Source organism: Gossypium hirsutum, chromosome D10 (assembly GCF_007990345.1).
Source record: "Gossypium hirsutum isolate 1008001.06 chromosome D10, Gossypium_hirsutum_v2.1, whole genome shotgun sequence".
Taxonomy (NCBI): domain Eukaryota; kingdom Viridiplantae; phylum Streptophyta; class Magnoliopsida; order Malvales; family Malvaceae; genus Gossypium; species Gossypium hirsutum.
Window position 1 is genome coordinate 50,266,332 of NC_053446.1, and position 14,868 is coordinate 50,281,199.

General features: G+C 29.8%; 1 protein-coding gene across 4 annotated transcripts; it reads right to left on the reverse strand.

The window, feature by feature from the left end:
* Nucleotides 1-4,122: 4,122 nt before the first annotated feature.
* LOC107916183 (uncharacterized) lies at nt 4,123-8,562 on the reverse strand. 4 transcript variants are annotated; one of them, XR_005919358.1, is made up of 8 exons: nt 8,382-8,562; nt 8,075-8,195; nt 7,896-7,960; nt 7,620-7,685; nt 6,657-6,803; nt 5,909-5,992; nt 4,567-4,696; nt 4,123-4,469 (listed from the first exon to the last, which is right to left on the reverse strand). XR_005919358.1 is itself a non-coding variant. In XM_041102356.1 (7 exons), exons 3-6 carry the CDS (start codon nt 7,682-7,684, stop codon nt 4,568-4,570), a joined length of 453 nt encoding a protein of 150 aa, XP_040958290.1. In that variant the 5' UTR covers nt 7,685; nt 7,896-7,960; nt 8,075-8,562; the 3' UTR covers nt 4,123-4,469; nt 4,567. The 4 variants fall into 4 exon arrangements, 1 of the variants encoding a protein (XP_040958290.1); XR_005919359.1 differs by having other exon boundaries at nt 6,629-6,803; XR_005919357.1 differs by having other exon boundaries at nt 8,075-8,562.
* Between the last annotated feature and the right edge of the window lie 6,306 nt (nt 8,563-14,868).

The following is a 14,868-nucleotide window of genomic DNA, read 5'->3' on the forward strand; positions in this document are numbered from 1 at the left end:
TATTGGGCTTTAATTATTAAATAAAGTATGGATCAAATATGTGTAGATACTCTAGTAACTAATTTCTAATTGATGATGGGCTGATTAGAAATTAAGGTTAATATGCAAAAGCTATATATATTAGGGTTATAGTCACTTCTCAAAATTACTTGTGCGCTAATTTGGAATATCAAAACCATAAGATCAGAAGATTTCAAGAAACCCATAGATTCAAGTACGCTTTCACATTTAGATTTATTCTTGATGATTTGACATGACAGATCTTGGTTTATGGTTTGTTAAGTTTTATATCAGATATTATTTTATACGTCGAACAAGTGGCATTCGAGCCTCTTCATATTGAATAATTGAGAATGAAATGATTCTCTATTATTTTTGGATTGATTCGTTTTTAAAATTTTATGGATTTGATATTTAGATTCAGTGTTTTCGATTATACATATATTAAACCTTTTGGATTTATGTTAAAAGGTTAGGGTTTGGTTTATAAATTTTTTATTTTGGTGATTTTTGAAGGGATGGATTCAGCTTGATTTGCAAGAACCCCACAAAAATTGTTTGCTTGTTGGCACTTTGTGATGAATTTTTTAATATTATTTTTTTTGGGTGGGGTTCTTTAAGCATCTATTTGTTATAATATTTCCAATATAAACTTCTAATTGGATTCATGGCAGCCTAACAAGTTTTCAACTTTGTAGCACCCCTAACCCCTTTTCGTCATCAGATTAGGATCACGGGTATTACTAACACGCCATACAATTAATCAATCATAATTACTCATATATATACTAGCCATTAACAATATAACATACAGGGGCAGGTCACAAACAATCAGATCATATCATACTAGAATATTATACAATTGAATAATGATTCATGCTCTGCAATGCTAAACTTGGCCTTCCATTGTCTACACTTTTATCACTATTTATACATTGCTAAACTTAGTTTTCCACTATCTACACTCTTATCACTATTTATCCCTTCTTAAATGTTAGAATTTAGATACATACAAGACTATTTCAATTAGTAGCATCAGAGTATTAGTCCATACTCTGTCTACGATTATCTTTTTAATTTATCTTCGATGATGTTAGTGGAATGCACTTAATTTAGGCTTGCTAATCCACCCTAAAACAAAATAAAAATTACTCTTATAGCCTCTATTTCGAGTCTACGGGACCTTAAAGTAGTTTAAAAATAGGCAAGGACTAATTTAAAACAATTCTAAAAGTTCGGGAATTAATTACAAAAATTTTGATTTCAAGGGTCACACACCAGTGTGGCCAGGCCGTGTGCCTCACACGGTTGAGACACAAGCCTGTGTGGCCAGGCCGTGTAACTCTCTGACTTAGGTCACACGCCCATGTGTGTTGCCCGTGTGGCCAAGCCATGTGCACCCAAAAGTACCTTAAAACTCATGTTTACCATTTCCTACTGACTTGGGCACTAAGCAAGTCAATTACCAATCGTTTAACCTATTCAAAACACAATTAAACATGCCCAACATACACCAAATCCATCACCTAATATGCCTAACCAATGTACCCTCATTGGTACCACATTTTATATGTTCAAATACATCAACAACACACCAAACATTCAAGACTTTCATTCATATCACATTTACCATATTTGAACTAACTTTCAGCTTCTAAAGTTACCAAATATGAAACTAAGCACATACTAAGCATTATGCTAAACTACCAAACTTTAAACTATCACATACCAAAATATAAACTAGGATAACATACCAACATAGCCTCAACCACAACCATATACACATTTAACCATCATTTCACTAGAAACTAAGTTAACCACACTTTATAAACAATATCAACCAAAGACTTTCTAGGTACATGCCATTACAAAATGAAATGTCACCACACTTGAGCTCGGGATTTGTGATTTGATGTTGAGTGGGCGATAAATCGAACAGTACCTAACCTGTGCACGGAAAACAATACCGCATACTGAGTAAAACTCAGTGGTATTTTTATAATCTGAATAACATAAACTTGATATAAGTATTTAAAATGCACAATGCAACAAGTAAGCTATGCTCATGTGTTTCAATTCAATAGTATAATTTTTGCTCATTCCTTATTCACATCTTCTAAGATTTTCACATGTTCAAATATATAAGTATATATCAATGGCATTTCATTTAACATTTGAATACATCATCTCATGCAATGGCATGATTCATATCTTTGATCAATACTTGAATTCATTCAAGTTTCACATCTCAATTCATCAATTCATATCTCATTTCTCATCTCAAAATCATTTCTCATATTTGTCATTTCAATATCAATCACATAAATTATTACTTTACTTTCCCTTATTAATACGACTCAGACTCGGATGGATACACGATCCAACCAACACACCAGTTTAGCATCCAGTGCCTTATCAGATAAATCTGAAGTAATAACTGTGCCCAACACTATATAAATTGACACCCAATGTCTCACCGGTTAAACCGAAGAAAATTGGCACTAAGTGCCTCATTGACTCGAGGTCGAAGAAATCCTTGAACTCTTCCTATCCTATGGTATGCCATCTATATCCGACTCAGCCCGATATAGTTAATAGGGATTCATTTCACTTTTTAATACAATCAATGTCTTAATTTCATGAATGTATATTATCATATATAAGCATATATTCAAATTGATAATAATCACATTTTTCTCAATACACACATATTCATAATCAATACATTTCATAATATACAAAATCAATCCATTTCATTTCAATTATGAATTTAATTCAATCCCAAAGTACCAAAGTACTCACCTCAAATGTTTACCATATGCAAACAATTATATATGAAATAATCTACTATTTAATTCGGATTATAGAAACACAAATCGTGATTTCCTAGCTATTCGACGTCGATTTTATCCTTCCCCTTTTTACTCGAGGATTCCGGTACGACATTAGCTATGGAATAAAACAATTAAATCACATTAATATTACACATTTCAATTTCATATTAATTTTAAATTTTCACACTATATTTTGCTTAGTCTTCAATTTAGTCCCTAAACCGAGACTAATTTTAACCTTCACATTTAACTTCATATTTTTATACTAATTTCACTCTAGACCACATTTAGCTTCCTCTTTCCAATTTAAACCCTTTATTTCAAATTTTTTACAATTTAGTCTCTATTGTTCAAAATCAACAATTAATTCCATAATTTAGTTTTTTTTTCCATTTCTAACTTAAAAATCTATGTATTTAATCTCTAATACTTAAACTATTCAATAATGTCAACATATAAAATCTTGAACAATACTAAAAATTACAATATGGATCGGGTAGCCCTAAATATCGGGATTCCAAAAATGTAAAAATTACAAAAAGGACTAAATTAACTGACCAATTGAAATTTGAAAGTTTGGAGAACTTGGTGTCGTCAGCCACTTTGTTTGTTTGTTTCTTTTCTTTTCTTTAATTTGCATGCAATTGTTTCATCTTTCTTTCCACTTTCTTTCTATTTCTTTATTATGTTTTCATTTTATTATCTTTATCATTATTATTAAAGTTACTTTCACTACACCAAAACAGGATTTTAGCGGCGCTAAAAAGTAAAAAATGCTGCTAAAGACCAGGACCTTTAGCGGCGCTTTTCCCACAAACGCCACTAAAGACCATGACCTTTAGCAGCCCTTTTATCACAAACGCCGCTAAAGACCAAGACCTTTAGCGGCGCTTTTACCACAAACGCCGCGAAAGATCAAGACCTTTAGCTGCGCTTTTACCACAAACGCCGCTAAAGAACAAGACTTTTAGCGTCGCTTTCTCCAAAAACGCCGCTAAAGAACAAGACCTTTAGCGGCACTTTCTCCAAAAACACCACTAAAGGTCACGAAAAATAATAAAAATTATTATAAAAACGCCACTCCATTCTTTGGATTTGCTCCATTCCTATCCTAAATTATTATAAAAACGCTAATCCCTTTACTTGCTTAAGCAAATCTTTAGAACTGTTATCAGTACATACATCACTCCATTCTTTGGTTAGAGATTGCAGCAACAGCAAAAGTGAGATTCCATCAATTAAGAAATGTATAATTTAATTTGAAGACGTATTAAAATGGAAATTCATGAACAAGAAGATAAATGTTTTTCACTATATCTCATGCAGCAAGTCAAATTGCCTTTGATTACATAGCATTCCTTTGAATTTTTTTTTTAAAAAAAATTCAAACTAGTTCATATCAACTTGCTCAAGTTGTATGTATAAATTGCAGATCAACACCTTATTTGAACTTACAATTCTAGGAAAGCATAAAATGTAGTTCCATGAGCATGCATTTAAAGTAGCAAAAAAAATTACTGATTACAGTGACAATCTAAGCTCCAAATCTAGCTCTTGTGTGTCACTTGATTCTAAATTTTGATTGCTCGATCCCAATGAGTTGCTGAGATGTTTCTTGCTCCTTGAGTGTGAATCCTATAAGAATGTAAGGAGCTAAAACAAGTTAAATTTTAAAACACAATCATCACATAGCACATAAACTAAAAATAGGAAGGGACTTGTATGTAGCAACCTCAACATGTAGGTTTAGAAGTTTTGGTCATGTTTGATTGTGCAAAATGTTGGGTGTCTAAGAAGCCACTGCTTGGCTGGGAATCACCATATCTGATGTTTTCCTTTTGATCGTATTCTCCAACCCCCATCTGTAATAATATATAATTGTAGTACTTGATTTCATTAATATAGTTATTGATGCATAAAGAAATGGGGGAGGTGACAATGGAAAGTAGCACTTTAACACTTCAATTTACAGCATTTAAACACTTCAATTTGCAGCACTTTAACATATCAATTAACAACATTTATACACCACAATTACAGCGATAAAACATCTCAATTTCCAGCAACTAAACACTTCAATTTGCATCACTTAAACACTTCAATTAACAACATTTATACACCTCAATTACAGAGATAAAACATCTCAATTTCCAGCAACTAAACACTTCAATTTGCAGCACTTAAACACTTCAATTAACAACATTTATACAACTCAATTACAGCGATAAAACATCTCAATTTCCAGCAACTAAATACTTCAATTTGCAGCACTTAAACACTTCAATTTACAGCATTTAAACACTTAAATTTGCAGCACTTAAACATATCAATTAACAACATTTATACACCTCAATTATAGCGATAAAACATCTCAATTTCCAGCAACTAAACACTTCAATTTGCAGCACTTAAACACTTCAATTTACAGCAGTTAAACACTTAAATTTGCAGCAGTTAAACATATCAATTAACAACATTTATACACCTCAATTACAGCGATAAAACATCTCAATTTCCAGCAACTAAATACTTCAATTTGCAGCACTTAAACACTTCAATTTACAGCATTTAAACACTTAAATTTGCAACACTTAAACATATCAATTAACAACATTTATACACCTCAATTACAGTGATAAAACATCTCAATTTCCAGCAACTAAACACTTCAATTTGTAGCACTTAAACACTTCAATTTGCAGCACTTAAACACTTCAATTTACAGCACTTAAACATATCAATTAACAACATTTATACACCTCAATTACAGCGATAAAACATCTCAATTTCCAGCAACTAAATACTTCAATTTGCAACACTTAAACACTTCAATTTACAGCATTTAAACACTTAAATTTACAAATCCACCATCAATAAAGTAGCATCAGGATACAAATCCACCACCATTTGCAAATTTTTTCTAATATTTTCATTTTTTAAAACTCAAATGTAACATCCAAACCAGATAATGTAACATCATTTAGACCACCTAGGGTAATGGTCTGGTTAAGTACTAACCACAAGGAATGAACAATATTTGGAGAAAGGAAAAGTTATGCGTCAAAAGAATTCACCTGGAGTGTTGAGTTTAGTAGTGCAGCAACATCTACTGGAACATATTTCCTAGCCAGCATGCTTGTGAGAGAGGGGGTCATAATCTGAGGAATAAAAAATAGCAATAAGAAGAGAGATTAATTGATGCAATGTCAATAATATAATTCTAAGAAGGTAATCCAACAGAGTACTAAAAATTCTCCCCCCAAAAAGAAGTATTCATCTTAATAAATTCATGTTAATACTCTACTCAATCAGGATTCGATGCTACTTATCACATAATATCCTGGATGGTCCTTAGAAGAAAGGTCATTGATGTTTCCCAAGTTCTTAAAAAGGTCAATGTAAAATAGAACTCAATTTAATAGTATTTAATATTTTGTTTTTCATGTCTTTCATAAAATGGAACTCAAACCATCTTGCATCACAAAAACATGACAAAAATTGTGGCATCAAATATTTACTCATAATTTACATAATAATAACAATAAAAATATTAAATAAAACATACAAAACCAAAGAACAATATTTTATCTATTATGCTTAAAGCATTCAAATCCATAGATGTCCAAAACTCCAATTTGCACATGGGAATTTGGATCTTGCCCTACGGATATATTAATCTTATCAACAAGCCTTACAAAATAGATAGAAAATTTTCAGAACAGAAACAGTTTAATCTTAACCCCATGCAGGCAAGGCAAGTAATACAAAATATGAGCATATGATAAAATAAATACCTCCAAACATGAATTAACATAAGCATACCAATCAAACAATCGAGCATAAACTGTCTTTTCTAATGCATCCCGACTAGCCACAGTAGCATTACAATCAAGAGCTTTAACTATACTTCCTTCACGGGTTTGAATGGTACGAGTACATAATGTCGCCAACAAGAGGTTCACATCACACCTGCCAAATGATCAATTTTTTAACATACCTAACAAGAGAATGAAAATCTATAAATTGCATAGATCAACAAGCCGCTGGCTTGAACTGCCCAGCAACCTACTATGTCATTGTCAATGTGCAAGTCACAGGGTATATAATAAACTCAAAACATCCATGCAAAAACTATTAGGTGTTTAAAGTAGATACTTTTAATAATGAAATTTGAACTAATTATATTACAAAAGTAGCTAGAAAAGTTGTTTCATAATTCAATAACAAAAAAGAAACCACAAGTGTAGTGACCATTTTTGTAGTTGACCCTATTTCTGACCATAATCCCAATCTAATCTAAGCTTTTCATATCATGCTAAACAAAGTCTACATCTATATAAATCAATACTATTACATTCCATCTATGCAATGGACCTGAATCCCTTCTTGAATTCACGATACCTCTTTGATTTCTGAGATTTTAGTAAAGCATCCTTTGACTTATCAATATCTATCTTGACAAGAGAGATTATTGATTTCAATAGAAAAAAAAACCAAAATTATACATGTTTCTTTTATATATTCATAACTTAATTGTCAATCAGGATCTATCATACATTCTGAACCTGCAAATCTCGGAAGTCCAAAGACCTGCTTACGACTTCGTAAAAAACTCAGTAAGTGTATAAGCAAAATTTGACCGAAAATATTGTGTTTTGGACTATATTTTTAAATTGAAAAATATATATACTATTAAATTTTTACCTTTTTAAGTACAAAACTAAATCTCAAACTTTAGCAAAGAACAAGGAAGCATATTGAGTCAACCATGTTTGAATACTAAACCTGTGAGCATAAAAGAATGTATTGCTGCAAGGCCAAGCTGTTGAAAAGAGGTTCCACATTTGCATGCTGAATCAGAAAACAAAAAGCAAAATTAAAATACAACTCTCATGAATTATAGAAAGAAAAAAAAAGAAAACAGAACTGAATCAGGGACTGCTAATTATTTTGGATTGCTACAAATGCTGATTATTTTGGAATAAAACATTTCAAAAATAAAGCTAAAGAAAATTGAAAGATAAGCATAAAATATATAAAGAGATAAGCAAGGAAACTTACAGTTTCTGGTCATCGTTGATTTATAGCTTCTTTTGGCATCCCGTACTGAGGTTGGCGATATTGAACTACAAAGAGAAAAAAAACAATAATAAAAAGAAAGGGTGCACGGTTAAATTTTAAACTTCGTAAAACTTATTTTTTTGTGTAAGCAATATACATTCATGGTTGAGAGATAGAACCTTCATGGCTGGCGGCAGAGCAGAGGCGGTGGCACACCTCACTTCGATTTCTTCCTTCTGCTTAGGGTTTTCAAAAATGAGTTCCCTCTTTTGGAAGATGGTCAAAATTATAATTAAAAATCTATATGGAACAAATAACACCCAAAATTAGAAAATAAAGAGGAAAAATGGAACAGAAATAAAAAGCGATAGGGATCTGAGTAATGAACACAACAAGATGAAACACACACATAAATAAACAAACAAAATAATAATATTAAGTCTCATATATTTTCCAGGGAAACAAACGGTAGTAGGAATTGCTGACTCGTAAGTAGATTGGAGAGGTTTTCTGCTGAATCGTCTTTGGTGCCTCCATTTTCCTATTCTTTTTTTTATTATTTTGTTTACAAAGTTAGGGTCTTAGGGGGGAAATTTGGGAAAAATCAGCGCGAAATTTTTTTAGGTAAAATGAATTTTGTGGCGTTTTTTTTATAAAAACGCCGTTATGTATAAATGTTAATGTTTTGGACATCTTTTAAACTCATTTCCGCTCATTTTGGCATGGGAGGATCAGTTTGGGATTAGCGGCGCTTTTTCAAAAACGCCGCTAAAGCCCAGAAAGGTCAGAAAACGATGTCTTTGGGCTTAGGTTTTTTGCGGTGTTTTTCAAAAAAACGCCGCTAATGCTCATTTTTCGCGGTGCTTTCCTGGAAGCGCCGCTAATGCTCGATTTTTAGCGGCGTTTTACGTAAAGCGCCGCTAATGCTCGATTTTTAGCGGCGTTTTTTATCTAAACGCCGCTAAAAGTTTGTTTTGGTGTAGTGTTTAATATATAACATATACACATGCAGACTCATTAAACCACAACCGGTCACCTCCCACCATTTTAATAAATGGTAAATTTGTTACTTTAGTCCCTTCTATTTCTTTCATTCTATAATTCAACTTTTAACCCTTACGCGATTTAGTCCCTATACCTTAATAACTCTTAATTTCACGAAATTTATTAATCCAAAAATTAATTAGCTACTAAGTTAGCCTCGTAAATATTTAATAAAAATAATTACGGGTCCGATTTATAAAAACAAAACCTCAAAAATACGTTTTTCGACACTCCTGACTATCGGGTCATTACAAACTTAATTAATTTTGAGTGCGTTGTTCCTTGCTTTACAATCCTTGAATAAATCCTTATGTTTAGATTTAAAGAAATAATTGCACAAAATTTTACACTAAAAGAATAAAAGTTGAAATATTGAAGTATGTTACAGTACCAATTACTATGCTAAGTTAATTATGGAAAGGGAATTGTTCTTGTTATTGTATGACCATATGCTAAGTTTTGGAGTTATATAGATGTAAAGAAGTAAGTAATATTTTTATTATATGCATATACATATCAATGAATTTAAGGAAATAATGTATAATTTTATTTTACATGAATTGAGATTAATTTTGAACGGTACGATTATAAACTTTGATCAAATTTGGTTTTGAAAAAAAAAAGAGTCAAAGATTAAGATTTTTAGTTTTTTTTAATTGCACCATTAAGACAACCTTATTTTTGGTTATTTTGAAAATCAGAGCAATAATAAATTTTAGTTAACCTTTGATTGATATGGAAATATTAAATTTGAATATTGGTATGTTTATATATTTTAAAAATAACTTAATTTAAATGATAAGTTGCCAAAGTGACCTTTGTTATTAAAATTATTTTTTTTAAAAATATAAAACGTTGTGTGCATGTAACTTAAACTACGTTAATATTGATTGACCTCAAGGAAGATTAATATTTAACAAAATTACATGTGCAATTGTGGTAATAAATATGTGACGATTATTTGGTTTTACATGTGAGTAATAAATTGGCCCAAAGGAAGATTTATTGTTCGACATGCTCTTATTGTCAGTGTTTGATTACTACACCAAGATATCACTTACAAGTTAATATTTTGTCCAAAGATAAAATATTAATGGAGTGTCTGATAACTTGATATGGTGTTTACCTTTATTCAAATTATTTTGGTTTAAATTTGAAATCTTATGTGAGGTTGTTTTTTATTTATTCAACTATCATTATATTTGTCAACATCATTGTATTCTGTTTTAGGATAAATATATATATGCATATATATATATATACCGTTATCTTTTAATTTGATTGAAAGATGAAATTAAGAGAAATATTTTGAAACAAATAAATTTAGGTTTTGGCTTTGGGTTCTAATTAAGAATGTCTAACATTTTAAATAGATTAGTTGAAACAAAATGCCGCCAAAGTAACCTCTTTTGCGTAGATTATTTATTTAAAATATCAAGATAATTATATGTTTTTGTGATTCATGCGTTTATTAATTGACCCAAAGGTAAGTTAATATTTAGCTGAATTTCAAGACATCTATGGTGATAAATGTGTGACAATTATAAGGTACTTTTTGTGAGTAATATGTTAGTCCAAAGATTAATTCATTATTTGACATAATTTATTGTTAATGTTTGATTGCTACAACAAGAGTATCGCTTACTATTAATATTATTGTCCAAAGACTTGATATTAATGTTATGTTTGGTATCTTTAGATGAGATTAGCCACTATTTTGAACTTATTATTTACTTATGAATATTCATGTAAGCTTGTTTTTATCTATTTTGTTCTATATCCAGCTAGTTCATCTTTTGCGACCACAATATCTGCTAATATAAATTCTAATACTCATGCTTATTAGGACTAATGTCAAGGAATGAAAAAGGCACTTACTTATAGTGCTGGACATAGACCTTACATTAAGGAAAGAACAACTTGCACCTCTCACTACGGAAAGCATCCCTGATGTTAAAAGAGACTTTGAGAGGTGGAATCGTTCAAATATCCAGAGTCTAATGATCATGAAGCACAACATTCCAAAAACCTTTAGGGGCACAGAATATGAAGATATTACTTAGGCCAAAGGTTTCCTTGATGAAATGAAGAAACATTTTGCTAAAACGATAAGGTTGAGATGACATCACTTCTAACTTCTTTAATGTTTATGAAGTATAAGGGTCAAGGAAACATGAGGGAGTACATTATGGAGATGTTCTATGTTGCTTCAAGACTTAAGACATTTAAGATCAAGCTTTCTGGGGAATTGCTTGTTCTTATGGTTTTGGTATCGCTTCTTGCACAGTTTAACCAATTTAAAGTTAGTTACAACTATCAAAATGAAAAATGGACTCTAAATGAGCTCATTTCTCATTATGTGCAAGAGGAAGAAATGTTGAAACATGATAAGTCTGAAAGTACTCATTTGGCTAGTGTCTCTAAAGACAACAACTTACATTTTGAATAGAGTACCCACTAAAACAGCTGTAAAAACACTTTATGAGCTTTGAACAGGTCGAAAGCCTATTCTAAAACACTTTCACATTTGGGGATGTCCAGCTGAGGTAAGGCCTTATAATCCACATGAAAAGAAATTGGACTCCAATACAGTGAGCGATTACTTTACTGGTTATTCTAAACGATCTAGGGGCTATGAATTTATGATCTCATAATTAGGAATATTTTTGAAACAAAAACTACAACATTTTTTGAGGATGTTGAGTTTGGAGGGAGAAATAAAGTTAAAAATATTGCTTTTGAGGAGGAATTGGATTCTAACTCAGTACTTACTATCAGTTTTGACGATAATGTATCTAATATTTGACATAATCTGTAGTACTGAATCAAATCTGTAGAAAAAATATATGTTTATATTATATTCACACTTTTTTTATTTGATTACTATAAATTTAAATATATTTTTACATATTAATGATTTATAGATTTTTACATCTTTGATATTTGTCACGTACATACAACTTTTCATGACACCTTGATCAGGTATTGTAGTTATTTTATATTTCTTATAATTTTCCATAATATTTTAATTTTAATTTTATTTACTTAAAAATTACATCATTGACATTACACAACTATTCAAATTTCTCAAATCTTAATTTTGCCCGAACCACACCAGCTTTTAGGTTGGGTGCCGATCGTGGCTTTTTCAACAATTTTTTTTTTTCTGATTTTTTCTTTTGTTTTTAATTACTACAACCCACATTATTGTGATTTTTATTTTATCCACTGTTTTCTCTATGATTTTTCTGAACTTTATTTTCTTTGAAAGCAATGGTAGTTTTAATTATAGTTATTAGTTTCTAGTTATGTTATGATGTATGAGATTTGTCAAGGTAAAGATGTTGCCAGATCTAATGAGAACTATTTTTAGAGGGTATTATGATGATAGAGCACAATAATAGAGTCTGTAAAATTGGATTTCAAAATAATAAGAAGGAGAAAAGGTCATCTAAAACTTGGCCTTTTGTGCATCACTGGTTCGGTACCAGAGTACATTATCAAGTTAACCTAATGATGATGGGTTAGGATATAATTTTCAGTGGTTTGAACAAAGTGATGCATGTTTGATTTGTTTATAATTTTTTCTAATGTTGCGGTTATTGTTAATTTGTCTTTTCTATTTTGAGTATTATTTTACACACATGACATTTGTGCATCAATTTGTAGTGTCTTATTTATTGTTTGTATTGTGTCATTTTTTTTATTCTTATCTTTCATAGTATTTTCTTAAAAGATTATATTACTAGACTTATCATATATTAATATAAATATTATATTTAAAATTTTAATTTTATTCTAGTATCATATTATTTTACTCAATCATCGTTAACCACAATCATAAAAAAACTAATTAAGCAAGCCGGAAATTACTGGGTTCAAAAACGTGTGAATGCCTTCACATAAGAATGTTTTTAGCTGATTCCTCGCTTCAAATAACTGATGCCGTCACTGCATAAAATCATTAAACAACCAGAAAATTGTATATTTAGAATATATGTATATTTAAACATGCTATATAATAAATAATGAAATGTAAAATATAAAATTAATAATAATATATATGAAATTAAAAATAAACGAATTAATTTAAATTGTGAATAAAAGAAAATTTTAATAAGTAAATAAATTAGATTAAGAATATTAAATGTACTCATTTTTAATTAGTATTGAGCTGACTTGTGACACAAACTCAATCAACGATATTATAAATATATACAAACAATTTGTGTAAAAACAATAAAATTTATAAAATCTTAAAATAAAATTTTGATTGAAGTGATAAAAAATATTTAAAAATGTTGATGGCATAGGCTTATATCTCACAATATACACTTTTTTTATTGGTTTTATTAAAAATATATAAAAAACAAAAATATCCGCACAATAATATAATTTATTTATACATGAAAAAGTATTTTTTTTCATAATTCTCTTAGCAAAAGTACGGAAATTAACTCAATCAATTAAGAATTTAAATAAAAGTGTATGTTAAACTCGACTTTTTTTTTTATCATTAACCTCCCGCTTCATTAAGGGTTTTATTTTTATAAATTTTAATTAATGGTAAATAGCATTTAAATTAAGTTTTACTTGAAAATAAAAAATTAATTCGTATTAAAAATCTATATTATTTATGTGAATATTTAGGAATATATTTAAATATTATTATTTAAGATATATTTTACTTATAAGATGTTAAAAATAATAAATTGAAATATTTTTATTTTGAATCGACTTACTACTTAAAATGAGCACCAGCCCCTTCGAATATATTAGTTTAAAAATAAAACAAAACAATTAGTAGTATAAAATTTTCTTCCAGCATAGATGGATGAGTATGAATAATTTTAAATACATAATTTAAAAACAAAATAAGCTAAAAAATATCAGAACTATACAAATAAACAGGATACATATATTAAAAATCGAGCTAAAAATAAATATATAAATAGATTACAATTTATAAACTAAAAATTAAAAACAAAAAAAAAATCTTAGAAATTAATCTGCCATGGGTCAAACATTTGCCTCATTAGGGATTTTTCTTTTGTTTTTATCAAAATGATTCATCATCTAAACTAACATTTGTTGAAAAGAAACACTAAAATGAGATAGTTGGGCAGGCGTCAGTCGAAGAAAACTTTCATTTTGGTAAGTTTTAACATGGTCCAGAAGTTCACTAAGATGAAGAGTCTGTCCCGCAAAGCTACCATCTCCATCAATAAAACTGCATCCGTTTTTAATAACATTTAAATCAAATTAAATTATTAAACCAATATGCAAATAGAAAAGAAAATATACAAAAATTATATTCAATATAATATTATAAAAATCATACCTTCCATCATATTCTCTCAAAAACTTTTTGCAATAAATAATATGCATTAAGATGATGCACGTATCTTACAATAAACCTTAAAAACATTTGTAAGACGTTACAACGATAATTCCTACGCTCATCGAATTAAGTCATTCTGTGACAATCTTAATCAACTAGTAAGAACATGAAGTTTCCTTCAATTAATATCTGAACCTAATCCCTTAACATTTGGCCATCATTCTAACTTAAGTAGAGCTTTATGGGATGCTACTTAACTAGAACGATCTTGAGTGTATAACCATCAACTCAACACCTATCACTCCATGTACCACAAATGAGTCATCGTGGGACTATCTCAACGAGTAACATGTGTAACTAGTTGTCCTCTATAAAATGAAAACTTCTTTAGTGAATTCAACATGATAATACCTACTTCAAGGCCGACAAATATCATATGCTATCACAAGATAATTAGTTCTTTTAAGGAAATCTCCTCAATGAAATTCACATGGAAATACCTACCATAGGGTAGGCGAATGTCATGATGGAGGTTGTAGGTTTTGTTTAGAGACTTTCTCCCACTTAAGATCTTAAAAATCATGCAAG